The sequence below is a fragment of the Entelurus aequoreus genome, linkage group LG11, assembly GCF_033978785.1.
Source record: "Entelurus aequoreus isolate RoL-2023_Sb linkage group LG11, RoL_Eaeq_v1.1, whole genome shotgun sequence".
NCBI lineage: Eukaryota > Metazoa > Chordata > Actinopteri > Syngnathiformes > Syngnathidae > Entelurus > Entelurus aequoreus.
Genome location: NC_084741.1, coordinates 67,636,663 through 67,661,463, shown reverse-complemented (window position 1 = coordinate 67,661,463; position 24,801 = coordinate 67,636,663). Strand labels below are relative to the sequence as shown.

The 24,801-nt window shown below is 40.7% G+C and overlaps 1 protein-coding gene across 2 annotated transcripts in view; it reads right to left on the bottom strand.

Moving 5' to 3' along the window:
* si:ch73-22o12.1 (nectin-2) overlaps window positions 1-24,801 on the bottom strand; it is a 357,045-nt gene that overhangs the window by 197,287 nt on the left and 134,957 nt on the right. For both annotated transcript variants that reach the window (XM_062063882.1, XM_062063883.1), the window contains exons 4-6: window positions 23,558-23,851; window positions 23,310-23,427; window positions 18,652-18,800 (exon numbers count right to left, since the gene is read on the bottom strand). In XM_062063882.1, the coding sequence (XP_061919866.1) occupies window positions 18,652-18,800; window positions 23,310-23,427; window positions 23,558-23,851 (561 nt within the window). The remainder of the gene's footprint in view (window positions 1-18,651; window positions 18,801-23,309; window positions 23,428-23,557; window positions 23,852-24,801) is intronic.

The following is a 24,801-nucleotide window of genomic DNA, read 5'->3' as shown; positions in this document are numbered from 1 at the left end:
ATACACCACTTTGACTTGTAACAATGTGACCGTTTTTTTTTTGGTTTTTTATTACAGTACTGTGTACAGACCAAGTCACCTGAAGCAGAAATTCACAACATAAATAATTGTATACATTGGAACAAGACTAGAACCCATCACTTGTACATTAACAACACAAGCAAACACTACCGCTTAGGAAGAAACCTTAGACAGCGTGGGCCGGCTTTGCACCTCTCTGTCTCTCTCTCTCTCTCTCTTTTTCTCTCTAAAGTCTTGTTGCAAATGCTTTTGTGGGTGTTTTTTGAGACAACACTTTAAAGATTCAAGAGAGCCATGTAATGGAGTCATCAGGGGCTCCCTGTACAGCCAGACACCTAACAAGGCGACAATGGAATTAAAATAAGTGGGTTAGGGGGAGAGGACCTCGTAGCAACACATGCTGTTGCATGATCCAGGAGAATAGCTGCAATATGCATGCTGTGTTAACAGGAGGGCTGCTGAGAAAACACACACAAACACAAGCTACAAAAGCAGCCTGCTTCTACTAAAGCCATGTCCAGTGCGATCACAAGCTCCAAGTGACCAAGAGTAATCGGACGGATGGAGCGGAAGTAAGTCTAAAAAGAACTTGCGATGGCGGGCTCAGGCCGCACCTCCAGCGTCGCTTGAAAGTATTCACTGTCAGCATGTTAAGTTATCGAACAAGGGCGTGTGCATGTGTGCTAATGGGCGGTGGGCAGGGGGCCAGCGTGACGCTGCAGGGGGACTTGGCTCCACCAGACCTGCCCTGGCTATTTTCGCATGGCCAGACAGACACATAATATGTGTATATATTATATACATACACAAACACACACTTGCAAACCCGCAGGAGGAAGACGCTCAAGCCCTCTTTTGCCCTTGCACTTGTCTTTTTAGAGGACTCGCAAGCAAGGGGGGCGGAGGATGCACCGACTCGAAAGGACGTCTATTTCCAGATGAGCAGAAAGCCCCCTCAGAGTATGTGTGCACATTCAGACGAGGTCATCTAACTTTTTGAGTCATGACTGTACAGAAGCACGGACGGGACTGAGAACATGCTCACATTAGACCTGGGGTCACCAATCATTTTGAGTCTTGGGCATAAACCAAGGCAGGGGGGAGGGGGAGTGTTGTTACGGCTGAAACTGGTCAATGCGTTGCAACGGTCAGCCTTAACAGCTCAATGATTATTGTGTATCTTGCAAGTGGAGGGGGTGTGGCGCGCACTAACATATTGTTTTGCAATATTATGCAAAAGCAACTTTTCTTACCATCTGGTACCTGCTGATCTGTATTTGGGATCTGCATAAATCCTGAAAAATTGCGCTTGTAGTCCGTGAAGACACCGTAGTCGATAAGCTTCTTCTTTTTCTTTATTCTTGTTATGGGATATTCATCCTCCGCTGTTGCCATTTCTAATATAAAGTAGTGTAACGTTCTTATTTACATCTGTCAGTAAATTTGCCATGAAAGTGCTAAAACATACCAGTGTAGTGACTTTACATTATTCACACATGGAACTTTAGTTATTAGAGAGTTCCGGTCGGACGATTTCTCACAGGACACATTTCCAGTGTTGTTGTTGTTACCGGATGAGGAGATGCTGCTCCGTTATTGATTTAAGTAAAGTCTGAATGTCATTAAAACAGTTAGCTCCATCTTTTGACACTTCTTCCACTCCCGTCCTTGCACGCTACACCGCTACAACAAAGATGACGGGGAGAAGACGCTGTCGAAGGTGAGCCACGTAAATAAGACCGCCCACAAAACGGCGCATCCGGAAGAGACCGTCAGAAAGCGGCTTGAAGATGATCTGTAAAACATCATCTATGCAACATTTTGACCAAAGAACCACCATTACATGTTATGTAGACCACAAGGAAAAGTTTTCAGTTTAGAAAAAAATAAAAAATTATGACTCATTTAATGCGCCCTATAATCCGGTGCGCCTTATATATGAAAAAAGATTTTTTTTAAAATAGACCATTCATCGGAAGTGCGCCTTATAATCCGGTGCACCCTATGGTCCGGAAAATACGGTACTTCATATTTCCGATTGATGACAAAACTTTAAGGAGGTTGTCATGGAAGTACACAAGGTAGGAGTCAAACTTTCACATACTCTTCATATCCAATTAAATAAATTAATAATTATATATCAATGATATCAATATAATATGTACACATATACTGTATATGTATAGGCCAGGGGTCGGCAACCTTTACCACTCAAAGAGCCATTTTGTCAAGTTTCACAAATTAAAGAAAATAATGGGAGCCACAAAAAAAATGTTTAAATTTAAAATGAAAAACACCGCATACAAAGCTTAAATTGCTTTGTGCTATGTTAACCAGGGGTCTCAGACACACGCACCGGCACACACCTTAATATGGAAATTTGATGTTAGTGTGGCCCGCGAGTTTTGAACGATTGGTGCTTGATAGCGTCATACCTGCCAACACTCTCATTGTTTCCGGGAGACTACCTAGTGCCAGGGCGTGATGGCACTGCTTTTAGCGCCCTCTACAGCCTGCCCAAACAGTATACCTGCTCAACCACATGTAGATTGCAGTTTCAGCTTGCTCACATAAGTGACAGCAAGGCGTACTACCTCAGCAGCCACACAGCTTACACTGACGGTACCAATACCCAGAATCCCATGCAGCCCTAACTCTTCCGCTCAACCAACGCACGGAGAGGGGGGGGGGGGGGGGGGGGGGAGGGGGGGTTGATGTGTGGGGGGATTTGGTGGTAGCGGGGGTGTATAATGTAGACCGGAAGAGTTAGGGCTGCATGGGATTCTGGGTATTGGTTGTGTTGTGTTTATGTTGTGTTACGGTGGGATGTTCTCCAGAAATGTGTTTTTCATTCTTTTTTGGTGTGGGTTCACAGTGTGGCGCATATTTGTAACGTAACAGAGTTAAAGTTGTTTGATACTGCTACCGTCAGTGTAAGCTGTGTGGCTGATGACTAAGTATGCTTCGCTGTCTCCTGTGTGTACAAGTAGAAGCTACATACAACTTGTGGCTGGACTGGCACGCTGTTTGTAAATGCTGTAGAGGACAATTACTGCAGTGCAATTAGGGCACGCCGTTTATTTAGTAATTAGAGTGTAAATAGGGTTATTTTTTCCCTGGGAGTGCTCTATGAGAGGCACTGAGATCCATAAATCTCCTGGGAAAATCTGGGGGGGTCGGCATGTATGTAGCTGAGCCGCATCAGAGTGGTCAAGGAGCCGCATGCGGCTCCGGAGCCGCGGGTTGCCGACCCCTGGTATAGGCTATATACAATGTTACTTCACATGGAGTCGGCTTTCAGCCCCCGGACAAATTATTTTGGGCCAATGCAGCCTCCTAGTCAAAAAGTTTGTACACCCGTACTCTCGCCAAAGGATTTTGGTCCGGCAAAGTGTGAGTGCACCCTAAGATAGAGGGCGGAAGTGGAGCACAACACAAGATGTGGGAGAAGGATGGATGGGGACCACTAAGCTGTGATTAAGGAAGAGCTACTGGTATTTGAGAGTGAAGCTTAAAAAGGCGGGGGTAAACTACTGGCACGGGAGGGAGCAAGAGACAGGGATGCAGAGGGGCCACCGGGATCAGAGCTAGACGCTTAGAGGCTGAAAGACAACCTGTGAGAGATAAGGAGTGAGCTTGAATGAAAAATAGCAAACTTCAACAAAATGACCCCTGAGAGATAAATGGAGAAAGAAGCAGAGGGTAGAATCTGTTTGTGTGACTAAGCATCCAGATCCAAGATGAGAGAACACCCATCCCTCATCCCCGCCTGCAGGTGCACAGGACAAGGCGCAGGATACACAAGCATCCTGGTGTGTAAACTCATGTGAGTTTGTCATGCAGCTGTGGTGTGCGGCGGGAGTGGTGGGGGTTTGCAGAAGATCTGCTCATGTAGCAGGTGCTGGCTATTTCACGCCTGTCGGCCCATCTTAGCCCTGTTTGTCTACACGCTTCCACATTAGTATCCACAGGTTTTTATGACCAAACCCATCTGGAGTCGTTAACACATCCTTCATTAGTTCCAACGACCTATATAAGGAGCACCGTTTGAGCAGTGAGAGGTAAAAACTTGAATACCGTAAATACTCCGATTAGAGAAAGCTTAACCTATTGTTACTATAACAATCTACAAGGTTAATGTAGGTTGCTTCTCTCTCTTCCCCTCCATATTTCTGCATTATTTCGTATCTCAAGCTATCATTACGTATATGTATTGTTGCATTTGAACAATTGTATTGTTGATAATAAAGGTAAAGTATTGGTATTGTTTATTATCAATAGCGCTATTTCTATTGATATTCATATTGCTTCATTTTAATGTAATAATGCTCATTGTCATTTCTGTATTATTTTTTATTTTTTTCACTAACTGCTTATTTGCTATTACTTTTACCATCATATTTGTACATGTAGTATTTGCTGATGTTGCTCTGTTGTTGTTGTTGTGTTTGCTGTTGTTGTTTTTGTCTCTCTGTCTAATCCCCCTCTTGTCCCCACAATTCCCCCCTATGTCTTCCTTTTTTTCCTCTTTCTATCCCCTCCTGCTCCGGCCCGGCTGCACCAAATGATAATATAAATACATTTAATAAAGTCAAATACAAATAAGGCAACAAGAGAAGTATCCTACACTTCTCTTTTGTAAAGTAAATCTGAACAGCCGATATGGGCATCTACATCTACTATATGATTTGCCTGAGAAGCTGGGCAGGACATTATAAAATAGGAAAAGAAAAAAAAAAACAACAAAAAAAAAAAACTCAGATTAACGGTTGCATGGTTTACAACAGCCAATGACAATAACTGTGGCAGTAGACAACCTCCTGGTGTTTGCAATTGAAGTGTCACAAGTGGTTAGCATCGAGCAGCTTCGTCCAGCTCTGCATGCACTTTAAAATGTCGCTAGTCACCTACAGTATTGGTGTGAAACCTCCACTTTTTACCTGTGCCCGGTACAATGCTCTCATCAGCGCTATTATTGCTGAGCAGCTCTCTGCTTACCAATATTGCAACATTGGTTCTTTTGCGGCTGTGTTGTACTGTGCTTGTTCATAATATGAGTAGTCTAAGAGAGCTGTTTTTTCGTTTCCACTTTCTCATGCACCTTAAATCGTAATTAAAGTTTAATCTTGAAATTTTAGTTACATTATTTAAGATTTCAAATTTCGGAAGGATGAGCTCCAATTGTTGCCTAATCTCTCCCTCTTTGCAGTTAAATTAGATAAACTATCACACTACCTTTAGCCCAATTACCACAAAACTCTTTGCTGCAAAAATAACGGAATCAAAGTCAATGTTCTTATCAATTATTGACCTGATCAAGGTTGTACCAACTACATTCCAAATAATCCACTTTTCTTTTTGAGTGAAAAATTATTATTACCTCCGCCAGGAAGTATATTGTATGTACAGTTTGTCTCTCAGTTAGTTAGTTAGCAACATAACTCAAAAAGCCATTGGTGGATTTCGCTAAAACTTTCAGGAAAGGTCTCACATGAGATTAAAAACAATTATTGTTAGAATAATTTTATCAAAGCTATCACAAAAACTTTTTGTTTCAATGAGTTCCCAGCGAGAAGCAAAAACATGTCTTTGAACCTACCAAGAAGAAGGCTTGTAAAACTCCACTGTGTAGGGGGGGAAGCAAAATGAAGGTGTTCTGTTTCTTTCATGTATTGTAATCAACAGAAAGATATTGCCTGACCCAAGAACTACAAAAGCGAACAGGAAGCAGGACCAGACTCCCCTCCGGGCACCGCTTCTTTGAACTGTTTTACGACCTTTTCTGTGAACTGTTTACGACCCTCATGCCTTAGAAACAGCTGTTGCCATGTGGTCAGAGAAAGTCCAAATAAAGGAGGAGGCGTACAATCTTTCGCCAGAGCGTGCTGGAGACTGTCCAAGACTACAGACTAGACGTTTCTCCTCAAATTGAGCCACATTGAATTATGTCTCTGTTTAATTCTTTGCTTCTTGTCTTGTTTAATAGATGTCATCAGTGTTTGAATCTGACAATTATTAAGATTTTGTGGGTGATCCGGATAATTTCTACAACTGTATGTTACCTTACGTTGATGCTGCCAGGCTGAACTTCTTTGTGGAGAGGTGAGACCGCTTGCGACAAAGAGAGTGGATGACTGACAAGAGGGTTCACTCCGTTTCTTTCATTCCACAAAAGAACCGGGCGCTTACACCGATGCTAAGAGTGAACCCTCTTAAAGTCTGTTTAAAAGCGACAGACAAAACAAAAAAGCACAGACGTAGCTTTTTAATTCATTCTTCAATTAGCTGAGGTTTGTTAGTTTGTTAGCAACATTACTCAAAAGGTTATTGACAGATTTTGATTAAACTTTGATTAAACCACTGTCTGTATTTATCATCTCCGAGTGCTTTTCTCGTTATATTGTGTTCCCTTTGAAAAAAAAACGGTGGCATTGTGTTGATGGAAGAGGAAGATGACAGGAGCGTGAACCCTCGATAGGAACCATAAGCTTGAGGAAGTAAAATGACGGAGAAGACGATAACTAATGGGCTGTCTGCCAAACTTAGCTCCGTTAATCAACATTCTTCCTCATTAGTGTCCACAAGTTCTTAAAGCGAAACTATTCAGCTGCAACTTTTATCACCATTAGAGCTACTCTGACAAAAGATGTGATTTATTTGTGATTGTTTCCATGACTGGCAGCATTTAAATTAAACACTGTCTTGATGCTATTTTCTGGTCATTTGTCATTATCTAGCGACATTAAGTCTGCATTGAAAAGTTACAAAGAGTTTACAGAAAATAAAACTGTCTACAGTACTCAAAAAAGTGGCGGGCTACTTGTTAGAGCCCCATGATCTGGGGTCATTCCACAGCTTTTGTTAGATCAAGCTACTCAGCGCCATCTTATTTCCCTTGAACAAACATTTGAACTCAAAAATTGTCTTCACTCCATCCCTTAACTTTCCCCAAGACTCATCCCTTAAAGGCCTGCAAATGTAGCCGCTATATTTCATCCCAGAGATTGGAAATGTATTCCAATAGTTCAACTCAAACGCCTCAGACTTATAAATATCAATATTGTGAGGTAAGAATTGATACCTGTATCAGAACCCTTGGTAACAACGCTGGTAGGGCTATTCTCGTATGGAACCAACTACGGCTGGGGGATATGGACCAAAACTGATACCGCTGTATTTTTAGTCCGAATACTGGTATAAGGTATATACAGATATATTAAAAAACAAGTGCAAAGTGCTTAAGGTTGCCTAAGTGTTTTACGGCTAAATAACCAGTGTTGAGAGTACTGAGTATTTTTGTTGTATGTAGTAACGTAGTGTGTTGTTTATTCTTATTAAGTAATTAGTAAGCAGTTATTATATTAAAGCAGTTTTTGTTCATTAGGTTTATATACTTGCGCTTGAGCGTTGGGATAGATGGAGCTTTCTACTCGCTTACTGCGGTGAAAGTCTCTGGCTGTTAAGTTTAAAGCTACTCTTCAGCCACCCAGCCGCTACACTGCAGTAGTTTAGTCCGCACAGGCTATGGGGAGAGGCACTTTCAAGCCGAGGTGTAGTTAAACATTTGACGCAGAGAGGAGCTATCGCTAGCTGCAATGCTAAGTCGCTAACAGGAGTTAACAACATACATAGATGAGATAAGTAATAAAGTCACTACAAGGAGAGGTATATGTTCTGAAGCAAATTGGTGAATAAATAAAGCTTTAGTCACTCACTAAAAGCCAAATAAGGTCGCTGACCAAAGCATTTTATCACTCGGGAGTTGAAAAATCGGCACGGCGCGCCATATTTTATTCAAGTTTGATGTGTCAGAGAAGCATCCATAAACACGCAATGTGCGGGGGTGAGCAAAAGAGGATGATGCCCTGTGCTTTGCCTGTCAAGACGCGGGAAAGAGCAAACGGCCGAAACAAAAAGCACATCAAAAGATACCGGTATGGCGGTATTTGCTCAAATATATACTGCTTTCTAAAATATACCAGTATTAACTATATAACCGGTGTATCACGCAGCCCTAGAACCAACCATCATGACTCCTTCCTTTTACTTGCCAAAACAATTGAAGTGAAGTCGCTGCACAAAACTTATTAAACGGCCTAAAATGTGTACTTTGTCTTTAGCCAGTGACTAAGACAGGAGAATACCCAGGAAGATAAAAGTGCAAATGCCGCAATATTACCAAACCAAAAGAAACTAGAAGTTGTATCATGAAAAGGACATGTGAGATAATGTTAAAAAGTAAAACAAGAGAAGGGATATAGGCTGGTGAAATGAGCAGAGATACTACCAGCAGCTTTAGGTAGCTCTGCATGCACTTTAAAATGTTGGTTGTGTCAAACAAGCTGCCTTTTGGGTGAGGGGTTTCGTAAGTTTTATAAGTACAGCACAATTTACTTTCAGCTGCTTGACTTGAAAGACCAAATGTGTCGAAATATTGTTATAGAAGAATGGATAACAGAATCAGGAAACCTTGGGGTCTGTATTTTGGTATCGATCCACTCTTAACTATTCCATTCCACAGGTTTCATTTTACTTGATCTAATGCTCAATGACGAGAAAGTACTTTGTCTACCTCTGTGTGCACTTAAAAATGTTGTACACTTTTGGTACAACAAGGTGCTTTGTGGGTTAAGCCGTTTTAAAATGAGATATCATTAATTTCAACTGCTTTACTTGAACTAGGAATAAGTATCTTTTACATTTCAATCAATACTACTGTAGTAACAAATCGGTCATTTTAAATCGGTGCTGGTACTAAAATGGAAAACCTGCACATTTGCGTAATAAAACAAAAAATCTTAAATGATAATACATTCACAAATAAGAAATACATATACAACAATTTGTCATATTATTGCAGCAATACAGCACGCAGAGAAAGTGCAAAAATAACCCAGACTTCCTTGCATTGTAATGTTTGGCACTCATAATTCCGAGGGTTTTTGAATGCAACTTGCTCGCTGTCATCGTCATTGGTGCATAATGTGGAAATGCCTTGTTGTTGAAGCGCTAGCTGTGTAACAAAGGGTGCTGTTGGCATGGTAAGGTTGGCAATAGATCACAATATCACCAAACACATGTGGCAGGGGAGTCTGCATTCATCTAGTACCAAAATAAGAAACTGTTGGATACTTTCTATTACACTTCGGTTATGAAACCGGGATTCCGTGTCCATCTCGAACTAGAACGTCTCAAATGTGTCAACATATTTTTAGAAGAGCTCGATACCATGATCAGAAACCTTAAAATAAAGGGTGGTATGGAGCCACCCATCATTATCATTATCATTATCTACCCAACCAAACATAACCACTTTCGTATTAGGACAGCGGATTCCGGTATCAGAATCCTTGCTCGTCATGGTGCTATGGATATTTTCATATCAATATTTCCTTGATTTAACACCCTCTTTGGCTTTTGAGTGACAGAAGTAGGAAGGAGCTGATGGAACCACAAGAGATTGGAGTGGAAATGTGGCGAGTTTAACACAAAGAAAATAAACAAAGTTGCAGGGTGAAGGGGGGGGGTGGGGGGAAATGTGGGAGAAAGGGATAGCGGCTGGTGAAATGACGAGAGAAGCAGCTAGCAGCTGAAGCAGCAAAGGGTGACTGATCCTCTCTGAGAGGCTTGGAGACAAGACAGACACACGCTATATAGCCACAGATAGCGGAGGCCAATAGCTCTGCAAGATAGGATGCTGTGGCACAAGACTCCCATGGGAGTTTTAAATGCCTTCAGCATCCTGCCTCTCCTTCCCTCTCTGCCCAAGTGAGGATTGCTCGCTGGCACTGATTCATCCGGCTGCACATTCCCTGACTTCTTAGTCCATAAAAAGCCTCCGTCCTCCCTCCCTTTCAGCCGCGCGCCCTGGACTTTTACATCTTGCTTTGCTCGTCGCCTGGTACACGCAGCGGGGAGGCTGTGCGATCGTTTTTGGGGTGCTCCCCCCCCCCCCCCCTCCCCCCTGCTGCAGGAGAACAGAACGGTCCCAGAGGAAGAGTGACGCATGCTGTGGCACCATATGGAGATGAGAGAATTGAAGAAAGCCTAGGAAGAAGAAGTACAAAAACAAGGAGAGACTAAAAAAAGGAGGGCACCGGGTTTTTTTTATATGTAGAAAATTAGAGTGAATGGCAAAGAAAAGCCAGGCTCCTCCATTAGAGGGACAAGTATCCCTGCACCCTTTAATTCCACTGAGAATAAAGGCAGGGAGTTATTTTTACATCAGGTGAGACGTAAATGACAATCAAGGTTGCAATTTTACTGATCGAGGAACAGCAGGGAGGTATTGATTTATCTACACCTTAAGTAGCATGTGCTCGAGACCTGAAGGGATACACAAAATTGATGCATGTCCCAATTAAAAGTACTACGTCTTCTTGATTTCTGTTATTCTAAGGTATTTACTAATACAACTACTGCTACTACCACAAAGCACTGTAGGAAGTACCACACTGAGGGAAACAACTATGTTTTTTCACAGTACAGTGGTATGTCCGTTTTAGTTAGCAGCGCCTTCCAAAAAGTCAAGCGTAGACCGAATCGTAGGAAAACTCAAGCAAATAATTTCCCCCATTCGAAAAATACGGTAATATAAATCGTATTAATTGTTACAAACACAAAATGCCTGTTTTGGAGAATAATTTTTGTTTTATATGCATAAGACAATGATAAATGCATATATGGGGGCATACATGGGGCGGCACGGCGTAGTGGGTAGAGCGCCCGTGTCAGAATCCTGAGGGTCGCAGGTTCGCTCCCCGCCTCTTACCATGCCGTTGTGTCATTGGGCAAGACACATCACCCTTGCCCCCGATGCCGCTCACACCGGTGAATGAATGTTGAATGCATGATAGGTGGTGGTCGGAGGGGCTGTAGGCGCAAATTGGCAGCCACGCTTCCGTCAGTCTACCCCAGGGCAGCTGTGGCTACGAAAGTAGCTTACCACCACCAGGTGTGAATGAATGATGGGTTTTTAACATGTAAAGCGACTTTGGGTACTTAGAAAAGCGCTATATAAATCCCAGGTATTATTATTATTATATAAATGAGGTATTAAATGGATAAATGAACATTTAACATCACTTTTGTCTCCGTTGAAGACTATTGTGGGCAAAAGCGGCAATTAGAGGTAAAGGAGAAGGGCAGGTGAGAGCCACACGCTGCCGTCGTCGCACTTGCAACTTTCCCTAAAAACAGCTCTTTGAAGTGTTTTTCGCAGACGATCTTTAAAAATAGCTATGTAAGGGTTTTTTGCAGACTATCCCTAAAAACAGCTCTTTAAAGTGTTTTTCGTAGACTATACCTACACACAGCGCTTTGAAGTGTTTATCGCAGACGATCCTTAAAAACAGCGCTTTGAAGTGTTTTTCGCAGACGATCCTTAAAAACAGCTCTTTGAAGTGTTTATCGCAGACGATCCTTAAAAACAGCTCTTTGAAGTGTTTATCGCAGACGATCCTTAAAAACAGCTCTTTGAAGTGTTTTTCGCAGACGATCCTTAAAAACAGCGCTTTGAAGTGTTTTTCGCAGACGATCCTTAAAAACAGCTCTTACAAGTGTTTTTCGCAGACGATCCCTAAAAACAGCGCTTTGAAGTGTTTATCGCAGACGATCCTTAAAAACAGCTCTTTAAAGTGTTTTTCGTAGACTATCCCTACACACAACGCTTTGAAGTGTTTATCGCAGACGATCCTTAAAAACAGCGCTTTGAAGTGTTTTTTGCAGACGATCCTTAAAAACAGCTCTTACAAGTGTTTTTCGCAGACGATCCCTAAAAACAGCTCTTTAAAGTGTTTTTCGTAGACTATCCCTACACACAGCGCTTTGAAGTGTTTATCGCAGACGATCCTTAAAACAGCTCTTTGAAGTGTTTTTCGCAGACGATCCTTAAAAACAGCTCTTTGAAGTGTTTTTCGCAGACGACCCTTGAAAACAGCTTTTTGAAGTGTTTTTCGCAGATGATCCTTAAAAACAGCTCTTTGAAGTGTTTTTCGCAGACGATCCTTAAAAACAGCTCTTTGAAGTGTTTTTCGCAGACGATCCTTAAAAACAGCTCTTTGACGTGTTTTTCGCAGACGATCCTTAAAAACAGCTCTTTGAAGTGTTTTTCGCAGACGATCCTTAAAAACAGCTCTTTGAAGTGTTTTTCGCAGACGATCCTTAAAAACAGCTTTTTGAAGTGTTTTTCGCAGACGATCCTTAAAAACAGCTCTTTGAAGTGTTTTTCGCAGACGATCCTTAAAAACAGCTTTTTGAAGTGTTTTTCGCAGACGATCCTTAAAAACAGCTCTTTGAAGTGTTTTTCGCAGACGATCCTTAAAAACAGCTCTTTGAAGTGTTTTTCGCAGACGATTCTTAAAAACAGCGCTTTGAAGTGTTTATCGCAGACGATCCTTAAAAACAGCGCTTTGAAGTGTTTTTCACAGACGATTCTTAAAAACAGCTCTTTGAAGTGTTTTTCGCAGACGATCCTTAAAAACAGCGCTTTGAAGTGTTTTTCGCAGACGTTCCTTAAAAACAGCGCTTTGAAGTGTTTTTCACAGACGATTCTTAAAAACAGCTCTTTGAAGTGTTTTTCGCAGACGATCCTTAAAAACAGCTCTTTGAAGTGTTTTTCACAGACGATCCCTAAAAACAGCTCTTTAAAGTGTTTTTCGTAGACTATCCCTACACACAGCGCTTTGAAGTGTTTTTCGCAGACGATCCTTAAAAACAGCTCTTTGAAGTGTTTTTCGCAGACGATCCTTAAAAACAGCTCTTTGAAGTGTTTTTCGCAGACGATCCTTAAAAACAGCTCTTTGAAGTGTTTTTCGCAGACGATTCTTAAAAACAGCGCTTTGAAGTGTTTATCGCAGACGATCCTTAAAAACAGCGCTTTGAAGTGTTTTTCACAGACGATTCTTAAAAACAGCTCTTTGAAGTGTTTTTCGCAGACGATTCTTAAAAACAGCGCTTTGAAGTGTTTATCGCAGACGATCCTTAAAAACAGCTCTTTGAAGTGTTTTTCGCAGACGATCCTTAAAAACAGCGCTTTGAAGTGTTTTTCGCAGACGTTCCTTAAAAACAGCGCTTTGAAGTGTTTTTCACAGACGATTCTTAAAAACAGCTCTTTGAAGTGTTTTTCGCAGACGATCCTTAAAAACAGCTCTTTGAAGTGTTTTTCACAGACGATCCCTAAAAACAGCTCTTTAAAGTGTTTTTCGTAGACTATCCCTACACACAGCGCTTTGAAGTGTTTTTCGCAGACGATCCTTAAAAACAGCTCTTTGAAGTGTTTTTCGCAGACGATCCTTAAAAACAGCTCTTTGAAGTGTTTTTCGCAGACGATCCTTAAAAACAGTTCTTTGAAGTGTTTTTCGCAGACGATCCTTAAAAACAGCTCTTTGAAGTGTTTTTCGCAGACGATCCTTAAAACAGCTCTTACAAGTGTTTTTCGCAGACGATCCTTAAAAACAGCTCTTTGAAGTGTTTTTCGCAGACGATCCTTAAAACAGCTCTTTGAAGTGTTTTTCGCAGACGATCCTTAAAACAGCTCTTACAAGTGTTTTTCGCAGACGATCCTTAAAAACAGCTCTTTGAAGTGTTTTTCGCAGACGATCCTTAAAAACAGCTCTTTCAAGTGTTTTTCGCAGACGATCCTTAAAAACAGCTCTTTCAAGTGTTTATCGCAGACAATCCTTAAAAACAGCTCTTTGAAGTGTTTTTCGCAGACGATCCTTAAAAACAGCTCTTTGAAGTGTTTTTAGCAGACGATCCTTAAAAACAGCTCTTTGAAGTGTTTTTCGCAGACGATTCTTAAAAACAGCTCTTTGAAGTGTTTTTCGCAGACGATCCTTAAAAACAGCTCTTTGAAGTGTTTTTCGCAGACGATCCTTAAAAACAGCTCTTTGACGTGTTTTTCGCAGACGATCCTTAAAAACAGCGCTTTGAAGTGTTTTTCGCAGACGATCCTTAAAAACAGCTCTTTGAAGTGTTTTTCGCAGACGATCCTTAAAAATAGCTCTTTGACGTGTTTTTCGCAGACGATCCTTAAAAACAGCGCTTTGAAGTGTTTTTCGCAGACGATCCTTAAAAACAGCTCTTTGAAGTGTTTATCGCAGACGATCCTTAAAAACAGCTCTTTGAAGTGTTTTTCGCAGACGATCCTTAAAAACAGCTCTTTGAAGTGTTTTTAGCAGACGATCCTTAAAAACTGCTCTTTGAAGTGTTTTTAGCAGACGATCCTTAAAAACAGCTCTTTGAAGTGTTTTTCGCAGACGATCCTTAAAACAGCTCTTACAAGTGTTTTTCGCAGACGATCCTTAAAAACAGCTCTTTGAAGTGTTTTTCGCAGACGATCCTTAAAACAGCTCTTTGAAGTGTTTTTCGCAGACGATCCTTAAAACAGCTCTTACAAGTGTTTTTCGCAGACGATCCTTAAAAACAGCTCTTTGAAGTGTTTTTCGCAGACGTTCCTTAAAAACAGCTCTTACAAGTGTTTTTCGCAGACGATCCTTAAAAATAGCTCTTACAAGTGTTTTTCGCAGACGATCCTTAAAAACAGCTCTTTGAAGTGTTTTTCGCAGACGATCCTTAAAACAGCTCTTTGAAGTGTTTTTCGCAGACGATCCTTAAAAACAGCTCTTTGAAGTGTTTTTCGCAGACGTTCCTTAAAAACAGCTCTTTGAAGTGTTTTTCGCAGACGATCCTTAAAAACAGCTCTTTGAAGTGTTTTTCGCAGACGTTCCTTAAAAACAGCTCTTTGAAGTGTTTTTCGCAGACAATCCTTAAAAACAGCTCTTTGAAGTGTTTTTCGCAGACGATCCTTAAAAACAGCGCTTTGAAGTGTTTTTCGCAGACGATCCTTAAAAACAGCCCTTTGAAGTGTTTTTGCAGACGATCCTTAAAAACAGCCCTTTGAAGTGTTTTTCGCAGACGATCCTTAAAAACAGCTCTTTGAAGTGTTTTTCGCAGACGATCCTTAAAAACAGCTCTTTGAAGTGTTTTTCGCAGACGATCCTTAAAAACAGCTCTTTGAAGTGTTTTTCGCAGACGATCCTTAAAAACAGCTCTTTGACGTGTTTTTCGCAGACGATCCTTAAAAACAGCTCTTTGGAGTGTTTTTCGCAGACGATCCTTAAAAACAGTTTTTTGAAGTGTTTTTCGCAGATGATCCTTAAAACAGCTCTTAAAAGTGTTTTTCGCAGACGTTCCTTAAAAACAGCTCTTTGACGTGTTTTTCGCAGACGATCCTTAAAAACAGCTCTTTGACGTGTTTTTCGCAGATGATCCTTAAAACAGCTCTTTGAAGTGTTTTTCGCAGACGATCCTTAAAAACAGCTCTTTGAAGTGTTTTTCGCAGACGATCCTTAAAAACAGCTCTTTGACGTGTTTTTCGCAGACGATCCTTAAAAACAGCTCTTTGGAGTGTTTTTCGCAGACGATCCTTAAAAACAGTTTTTTGAAGTGTTTTTCGCAGATGATCCTTAAAACAGCTCTTAAAAGTGTTTTTCGCAGACGTTCCTTAAAAACAGCTCTTTGAAGTGTTTTTCGCAGACGATCCTTAAAAACAGCTCTTTGAAGTGTTTTTCGCAGATGATCCTTAAAACAGCTCTTTGAAGTGTTTTTCGCAGATGATCCTTAAAAACAGCTCTTTGAAGTGTTTTTCGCAGGTGATCCTTAAAAACAGCTCTTTGAAGTGTTTTTCGCAGGTGATCCTTGAAAACAGCGCTTTAAGTGTTTTCCGCAGATGATCCTTAAAAACAGCTCTTTGAAGTGTTTTTTTGCAGACAATCCTCAAAAACAGCTTCTAAGCAGCTCTTGTTTGGGCACCTGATTCCGTGGACAAGTTTGTTATGTGCAATCTTTGGCAGAAATGTTGTGTGTAAAATAAGGTACCACTGTATTTCCCAAATGTGAGAACTTCCCCCACATTTCAGACAGCCATTTTCATTCTCAAGGACCGACATCATAGAAGTGAAACTTGATTTTTCTTTAGGGTAGTCAGTGTACAGCTTGTATAGATTTACTATGAGTACAATCGGAAACACAAGTGACTGACAAGATGATTTCGTATTGCCTACAGGTCAGCATAGAGGTGGGTAGCGTCACAGTCAGAGGCTGCATGAGTGCTGAGAGCGCTGTGGAAGCTGCAATTTATTAATGAGAAGAAAATAATTTAGTTAAGCGTTTTGAACTACTGTTTCATGGCTTGTGTAGGATTTAGGGCACAGCCGACGCCATCTTTAAATAGCAAACTGTATGTGAATGAACTGCGTCTTTGCTGCTTGCAGCCAAGTACTTCACTCTATTTTCAGACATGTGATCACCTTATGAGGAAAAACAACGAAAACTGACGGGGGAAAAAAAGGAACATTTCTATCGACTTAAAGCGAGCCACGCAAACCCGAAAGTAAATTTCGAAAATCAAGACTACATTTTCTGCAATTGTGTCCATTTCTACTGTATGTTTTACCTCTACATTTATTGTCATATACCAATATATGTCTTTTTGACACTTACATGTCCCATGTAATGTACCACAGAAGATTTAGTTTAGTTTTTTACTAATAAAAGACAAGTTGTCTTGTACGTTCACTATTTTATTTAAGGAAAAATTGCTCTTTGATTGAAACATATGTTTAATGTACCCGAAGATGTTTTGTTAAAATAAAGCCAATAATGAAATATGTTTGTGGTCCCCTTTATTTAGAAAAGTATCGAAATACATTTTGGTACCGATAGCAAAATATTGGTGTAGAGCAGGGGTCGGCAACCCGCGGCTCTAGAGCCGCATGCGGCTCTTTAGCGCCGTCCTAGTGGCTCTCTGGAGCTTTTTCATAAATGTATGAAAAATTGAAAAAGATGAGGGGAAAAAAATATATTTTTTGTTTTAATATGGTTTCAGTAGGAGGACAAACATGACACAAACCTCCCTAATTGTTATAAAGCACACTGTTTATATTAAACATGCTTCACTGATTCGAGTATTTGGCGAGCACCGTTTTGTCCTACTAATTTTGGCGGTCCTTGAACTCACCGTAGTTTGTTTACATGTATAACTTTCTCCGACTTTCTAGGACGTGTTTTATGCCACTTTTTTTTCTGTCTCATTTTGTCCACCAAACTTTTAACGTTGTGCATGAATGCACAAAGGTGAGTTTTGTTGATGTTATTGACTTGTGTGGAGTGCTAATCAGACATATTTGGTCACTGCATGACTGCAAGCTAATCGATGCTAACATGCTATTTAGGCTAGCTATATGTACATATTTGCACCATTATGCCTCATTTGTAGGTATATTTGAGATCATTTAGTTTCCTTTAAGTCATCTTAAATACATTTATATCTCATGACATACTATCTGTATGTAATATGGCTTTTAACTTTTTGTGGCTCCAGACAGATTTGTGTTTGTATTTTTGGTCCAATATGGCTCTTTCAACATTTTGGGTTGCCGACCCCTGGTCTAGAGACATCCCTAGCTCCATCTTTTGACACCCCAAGTCAAGTGACTTAATTTGTACCCGAAGGTAGCTTTTCGAATCCTGTCCTTACACGCTACAATTGTTCTTTAAAAAACGCAGGAGTGATATTTTGAAGTGGAAATGAACGTTTAAAAATACAGATTTTCGCATTTTTACAGACATTTCACATGCCTGTATTTTGCCAAAATAGCATCAAGACACTATTAATCAGCAATTATTTCAACACAAAAAGTGGGAATTCTGAACAAACCATTAATCTCTTGGAAGTTCTGTACATACATGCAGCATATTCAAAAATTCACTTGATTGGAGTCATTTGCGTCTCTCCTGGAGACGGCCGCCTCATCTTCAAGGCGCTGCTTCCTATTAAAGAACGCTGCTCGTTTGCTTTACTTAAGTCTCTCCTGTAATCACTGCCGGCCGCTATCTTTATTTATTTTTTTCAGCCCCCCCTCATTCTTTTTTGATCATCACGTTTCACAGGGTGAACTTCTTTGGCTCATTAAAAAAAATAAAAAAAATAACACAAAAGCAAAAAAGGAAGTCAAGTCGCGACCGCAGCATGGAGAAAACTTTAAATGGGAAAACGTCATAAAGCAGCACTCAAAAAGGAGGGAGCGTCATGCAATTAAAAGTGGTACACGGGAGGAGGGGAGGTCACAGGCACACAATAACACACTCACTCACGCACACACACACCATGGACAAAGCATCTGGGCCTTCCAAACCCATCACTACACACTTGACTGTATTCAACATCCAGGAAAGAGTGTGTGTATCCCTGGGGCACTGCATGAAAGTGTAACCTACCAGTAATGGTTTGCATGTGTGATGAAAGACTATTTGATTGAGGTTCGTCAGCTTAGAGAAAGTTTGCAAACACAAGTCTAGGTTTCTTTTTTCTTTTTAAATATAACAATGAACCTGTATGAAGTGTGCTTTAATTTCTGGTGGGGAAAAAAAATGAAATGCCACTTTTACTTTAAACCCTGTTATGACTGAATAGAAGATGATGATGAAAAGGAAAATGTTCAAAATCATCATAAAGTGCAAAAAAAACGAGAACTTTTGCATCATTAATCATTAATAATTGTCTCCAGTTATAATTTTTTTGTATTACCGACATACTGTAGTGTTTCTTATCCGCATCATTTGACTGACCTCTGACCAACGCCGTGATTTGGTGTCTGCCCACGCCGATTCGGTTCTTGACCTCGCAGACAAAAGTGGTGTTAATGCTCTCGTCCACCTTGAGGACCTTCAACTGGTTGTCTTTGATCTGGACAGTTTCTGGCATCTCACCTGTCATACTGGAGGAATGTGGCTGGGTTAGGTTGCTGTTAAATTGCATTAGGTCCAAGTTACATAATTGAACAAGGATGTGTGGCAGCTTGAGAAAAAAAAAGAAGAAAAATTACAAAACAAAGCTAGCTTTAGTTATGTTTATGCTTTTCTGTTCCTGCATTGAGAGTAGAGATTGGTACCTTTCACATTTACCTGAGAATCAATACCGGTACTCAACAGTACTTGTGTGTGTTCATAAGGCAATAAATGTTAAATTGTTTAATATCATATTTTTTTATTATTATTTAACACTGATAACTGCGCTTTGTATACTTCTGAGTCTCATTTGCAAGTATGCATTTATTTCAGTTTGTCATCTGTGTTGACAGACTTTGCCATTAAGTTGAATGTGCCAATATTGTCTTTTGCTGAGCTCTACAAAGAGAAAATATTGTACATATTACACACCAACTGTTTGACTCTAATGTGCATCTTAGTTTTCAAATTTGGAGGTGTTAAAATGGCCGTGTAAAACCACTAATGCTAAGCAGTAGAATGTATATAGCATTTCCAATTTAAATTATCATCAAACGAGCCCATTTCAAAAAGTCGAGACTTACTTTCGAGCGCTTTTTATCAGTCATACTTTCTTTGTTCGTATGGAAATTTGCAACAATATTACGAGGCAGTCCGCTACAAATATACCCGTTTGTCCGCCAAGTGTTTGAGACCGTGTCAAGTCTGCAACCACGTCACGTGCAACAAAGGCATCAAAATACAGTATGGTATTGTTCGATTTTACTTAAATCGGCACATGGTAGTAACGACGGAATTTGTTTGGTACCTTCAAAAGTACATTTGGTAGCTATCCCTCGAGAGCGCAACCACAATGAAAACTTTTTTTTTTTAGTGTTAGGGGGCCTCCCTTATAGCTGTGTTAAACTGACTGTGAAAACCTTTATATGGAATCTATCCGGTTTACCTCGCCAATGTGAATCTGGTGTACAAACCCCGTTTCCATACGAGTTGGGAAATTGTGTTAGATGTAAATATAAATGGAATACAATGATTTGCAAATAATTTTCAACCCATATTCAGTTGAATGTGCTACAAAGACAACATATTTGATGTTCAAACTAATAAACTTTTTTTTTTTGTGCCAATAATCATTAACTTTAGAATTTGATGCCAGCAACACGTGACAAAGAAGTTGGGAAAGGTGGCAATAAATACTGATAAAGTTGAGGAATGCTCATCAAACACTTATTTGGAACATCCCACAGGTGTGCAGGCTAATTGGAAACAGGTGGGTGCCATGATTGGGTATAAAAACAGCTTCCCAAAAAATGCTCAGTCAGAAAGGATGGGGCGAGGTACACCCCTTTGTCCACAACTGCGTGAGCAAATAGACAGTTTAAGAACAACGTTTCTCAAAGCGCAATTGCAAGAAATTTAGGGATTTCAACATCTACGGTCCATAATATCATCAAAAGGTTCAGAGAATCTGGAGAAATCATTCCACGTAAGCGGCATGGCGGGAAACCAACATTGAATGACTGTGACCTTCGATCCCTCAGACGGTATTGTATCAAAAACCGACATCAATCTCTAAAGGATATCACCACATGGGCTCAGGAACACTTCAGAAAACCACTATCACTAAATACAGTTGGTCGCTACATCTGTAAGTGCAAGTTAAAGCTCCACTATGCAAAGCGAAAGCCATTTATCAACAACATCCAGAAACGCAGGCGGCTTCTCTGGGCCCGAGATCATCTAAGATGGACTGATGCAAAGTGGAAAAGTGTTCTGTGGTCTGACGAGTCCACATTTGAAATTGTTTTTGGAAATATTCGACATCGTGTCATCCGGACCAAAGGGGAAGCGAACCATCCAGGCTGTTATCGACGCAAAGTTGAAAAGCCAGCATCTGTGATGGTATGGGGGTGCATTAGTGCTCAAGACATGGGTAACTTACACATCTGTGAAGGCACCATTAATGCTGAAAGGTACATACAGGTTTTGGAACAACATATGCTGCCATCCAAGCGCCGTCTTTTTCATGGACGCCCCTGCTTATTTCAGCAAGACAATGCCAAGCCACATTCAGCACATGTTACAACAGCGTGGCTTCGTAAAAAAAGAGTGCAGGTACTTTCCTGGCCCGTCTGCAGTCCAGACCTGTCTCCCATCGAAAATGTGTGGCGCATTATGAAGCGTAAAATACGACAGCGGAGACCCCGGACTGTTGAACGACTGAAGCCGTACATAAAACAAGAATGGGAAAGAATCCCACTTTCAAAGCTTCAACAATTAGTTTCCTCAGTTCCCAATCGTTTATTGAGTGTTGTTAAAAGGAAAGGCCAATGTAACACAGTGGTGAACATGCCCTTTCCCAACTACTTTGGCATGTGTTGCAGCCATGAAATTCTAAAGTTAATTATTATTTGCAAAAAAAAAATAAAGTTTATGAGTTTGAACATGAAATATCTTGTCTTTGTAGTGCATTCAATTGAATATGGCTTGAAAAGGATTTGCAAATCATTGTATTCCGTTTATATTTACATCTGACACAATATCCCAACTCATATGGAAACGGGGTTTGTATATTAATCAATGAAACATGCACACATTTGTCTACCTAAGCAAATAAACCACTTGCAGTAGACCAATGCAAAGGGATAGGAAATCGGTCAGTCCAGGCCAAACAAAACAGTGTAATAATAACATTACATGCCTAGTGTGCCCTTCAATATTGCATGAGTTATTTTGTAGACCCCCTACCCTCGTGGTAGGTGAATTTACGCAAATTAGGGATGCCATTTATTTTGGGATGTATATGAATATTTCATGCATTTACTGTCTTTTTAAGCCATCCACACAACTTCGACACACTTTCTATGCTATTAAAACACTTCATATACTCTAAAAACAATGTAATTTTAACATAAAATTTCCATAGTAACTCAAACCTTCATATAGTTAATGGTACTTTAAAATCTTCTCGAAACAGCAGCAAGTGAACTGCAGAGTGTATTCCTAATCCAATAATTAAAACATTTGAAAAAGTACAACAACCCCTTAAAATCTCATATTATTTACAGGTTAATTGCAAGTTAAGACAATTTTAAATATGGGTTACAGTATTTGTACTGTAAAGCTCAAATTTGAATGACAATAAAGGAAGTCTAAGTCTCTAAATCTAAATATCTTTACATCTTTATGCGCACATGTATATACCGTGTACGTTAACAAAATACACTAATATAATCAGTAGAGATGTCCGATAACGGCTGTTTTGCCGATATCCAATATTCCGATATTGTCCAACTCTTAATTACCGATTCCGATATCAACCAAAACCGATATATACAGTCGTAGAATTAACACATTATTATGCCTAATTTTGTTGTGATGCCCCGCTGGATGCATTAAACAATGTAACAAGGTTTTCCAAAATAAATCAACTCAAGTTATGGCAAAAAATGCCAACATGGCACTGCCATATTTATTATTGAAGTCACAAAGTGCATTATTTTTTTTAACATGCCTCAAAACAGCAGCTTGGAATTTGGGACATGCTCTCCCTGAGAGAGCATGAGGTGGGTGGGGGGGGAAGCGGGGTGTATATTGTAGCGTCCCGGAAGAGTTAGTGCTGCAAGGGGTTCTGGGTATTTGTTCTGTTGTGTTTATGTTGTGTTACGGTGCGGATGTTCTCCCGAAATGTGTTTGTCATTCTTGTTTGGTGTGGGTTCACAGTGTGGCGCATATTTGTAACAGTATTAAAGTTGTTTATACGGCTACCCTCGGTGTGACCTGTATGGCTATTGACCAAGTATGCATGCATTCACTTGTGTGTGTGAAAAGCCGTAGGTATTATGTGATTGGGCCGGCACGCAAAGGCAGTGCCTTTAAGGTTTATTGGCACTCTGTAGTTCTCCCTACGTCCGTGTACCACTCCGTACAGCGGCGTTTTAAAAAGTCATACATTTTACTTTTTGAAACAGATACCGATAATTTCCGATATAACATTTTAAAGCATTTATCGGCCGATAATATCGGGCTGCCGATATTATCGGCCGATAAATGCTTTAAAATAATAATCAGTATTGTGTCCTTTTCTAAATAGTCAATATTCTAGGAGAATATATACATGAATATAAATATGTTGGGGACTGATTGTGGCTCTGCGTTCAATATTTCATTTTCTATTTCTGTCCCTTTCGATTATTTCACTGTCACATTTATGTTAATGGCTGAAAAACACTGTTAGCGGAGGAACAGAACTTGTGCCACATGGCGTTTCTCATCATGCAAGGGTTAAACCTCAAGCCACAGAGTCCATTATGAGAAATTAAGTGGCTATTTCCATAATCGGAGCACAGAGCTGCAGCGGTAATAATAAAAAGAGCTGATTACAGCATAGCGGTGTGGTGATTGCAGACTTGGAGATGAAGGGTGAGGAGAAAAGGGAACAAAGGGGACACCAAAAAAAAAATTTTTAATGAGAAGAAAGCTGACATGACGGTACTCACGCCTTCCATTGGACGGTTGTCGGAACCGGGTTCCCAGTAGCTTGGCAGGTAAGCAGCACATTTGTACGACCCACGTACCAATTATTGTCATAACCCACTATAGTCACCTGGGGCGCAACTGGGAAGGAGAATGACAGGAAGAAGGAGAAAAATAGCATAATAGAACCATTCCATTAATCGTTCCAGGCCAAAAGTCACTTGAACCAGCAGCACAATTAAGTCATCCAATCAAGTTGTGTGTGTCTTACATTGAACTTTAAGTTTCATCTGGAAGCTCTCTGGTGTGGCCTGTGTCCGATGCGACACCACGCAGCTGATGTCTTTACCGTTGTCCTCCGGCGTGGGAACCATGCGGTACTCGCTGGTGATGGACACGGTGTTGTCGGTGCCCAGCTTGGACGTCGTGGTGTCGTTGCCATTGGCGGTGGACACCCAGCGGATCTGCGCTTCGGGGCGGCCGTTGAGAGACTCGCAGCGCGCCACAACCATAGATTTGGTGGCCGCGTCCACGGTTATGGTGGTGGCCGAGTTCTGGGGTTTCGCTGGTGAATAAATGGGTGTTGAAATGCAGGAAATAGCAATAACGCAGGCAAGGAAAATATAATGCACATCATTTACCCCTAATCCCACTCTCCCTCATGTCTCCTCTCCCCACAGACTGCATGGATAAACAATCACTAACACAGAGCAAACACACCTTCTCCACTCTCCCACCTGTTTTTTAATTATTTCCCCTGCAGTCCCATGTGCCCAACATCAGCAAACAATATCCCCTCATAAAAGAAGAGGGCTGATTGACTTGTTGGTGGAGGCAGAATAATGCTGTGGGGCGGCATCCCAATTAGTGTTTGTCATCACAGAAAGCAATCTCAATGAATGCAGATATTTACCCCCCAGAGTCTGCTCCCAATCTCCATCCTCCAAGATGGCAACACTCGGCCGCCCGAGACCAGTATAGAGACTTCTTAACAAATTGTGTCCTGCCAACACTCTTAACCTCAACAAAACCTAACACTTGCAAGGTCGTGTTTGGGCTTAAGTGTTTAAAACAACAATGTTGGCCAAGGTCGCTGGTTAAGTGGGATGCAGTCCTACAGCAGAGTGTGACCAGACTTGTCACCACCATGGTGAGGAGGAGGTGACAGATGGTTGTGGCAGTATATGGTTCTGATGCACCCAACATCATCATCTACAAAACCCAAAACCAGTGAAGTTGGCATGTTGTGTAATTCGTAAATAAAAACACAAAACAATGATTTGCAAATCCTTTTCAATTTATATTCAATTGAAAAGACGGCAAAGACAAGATATTTAATGTTCGAACTGAGAAACTTCTTTTTTTTTTGCAAATAATCATTAACTTAGAATTTAACGGCAGCAACAACACATTGCAAAAAAGTTGACACAGGGACATGTTTACCACTGTGTTACATGGCCTTTCCTTTTAACAACACTCAGTAAACCTTTGGGAACTGAGGAAACCAATTTTTTA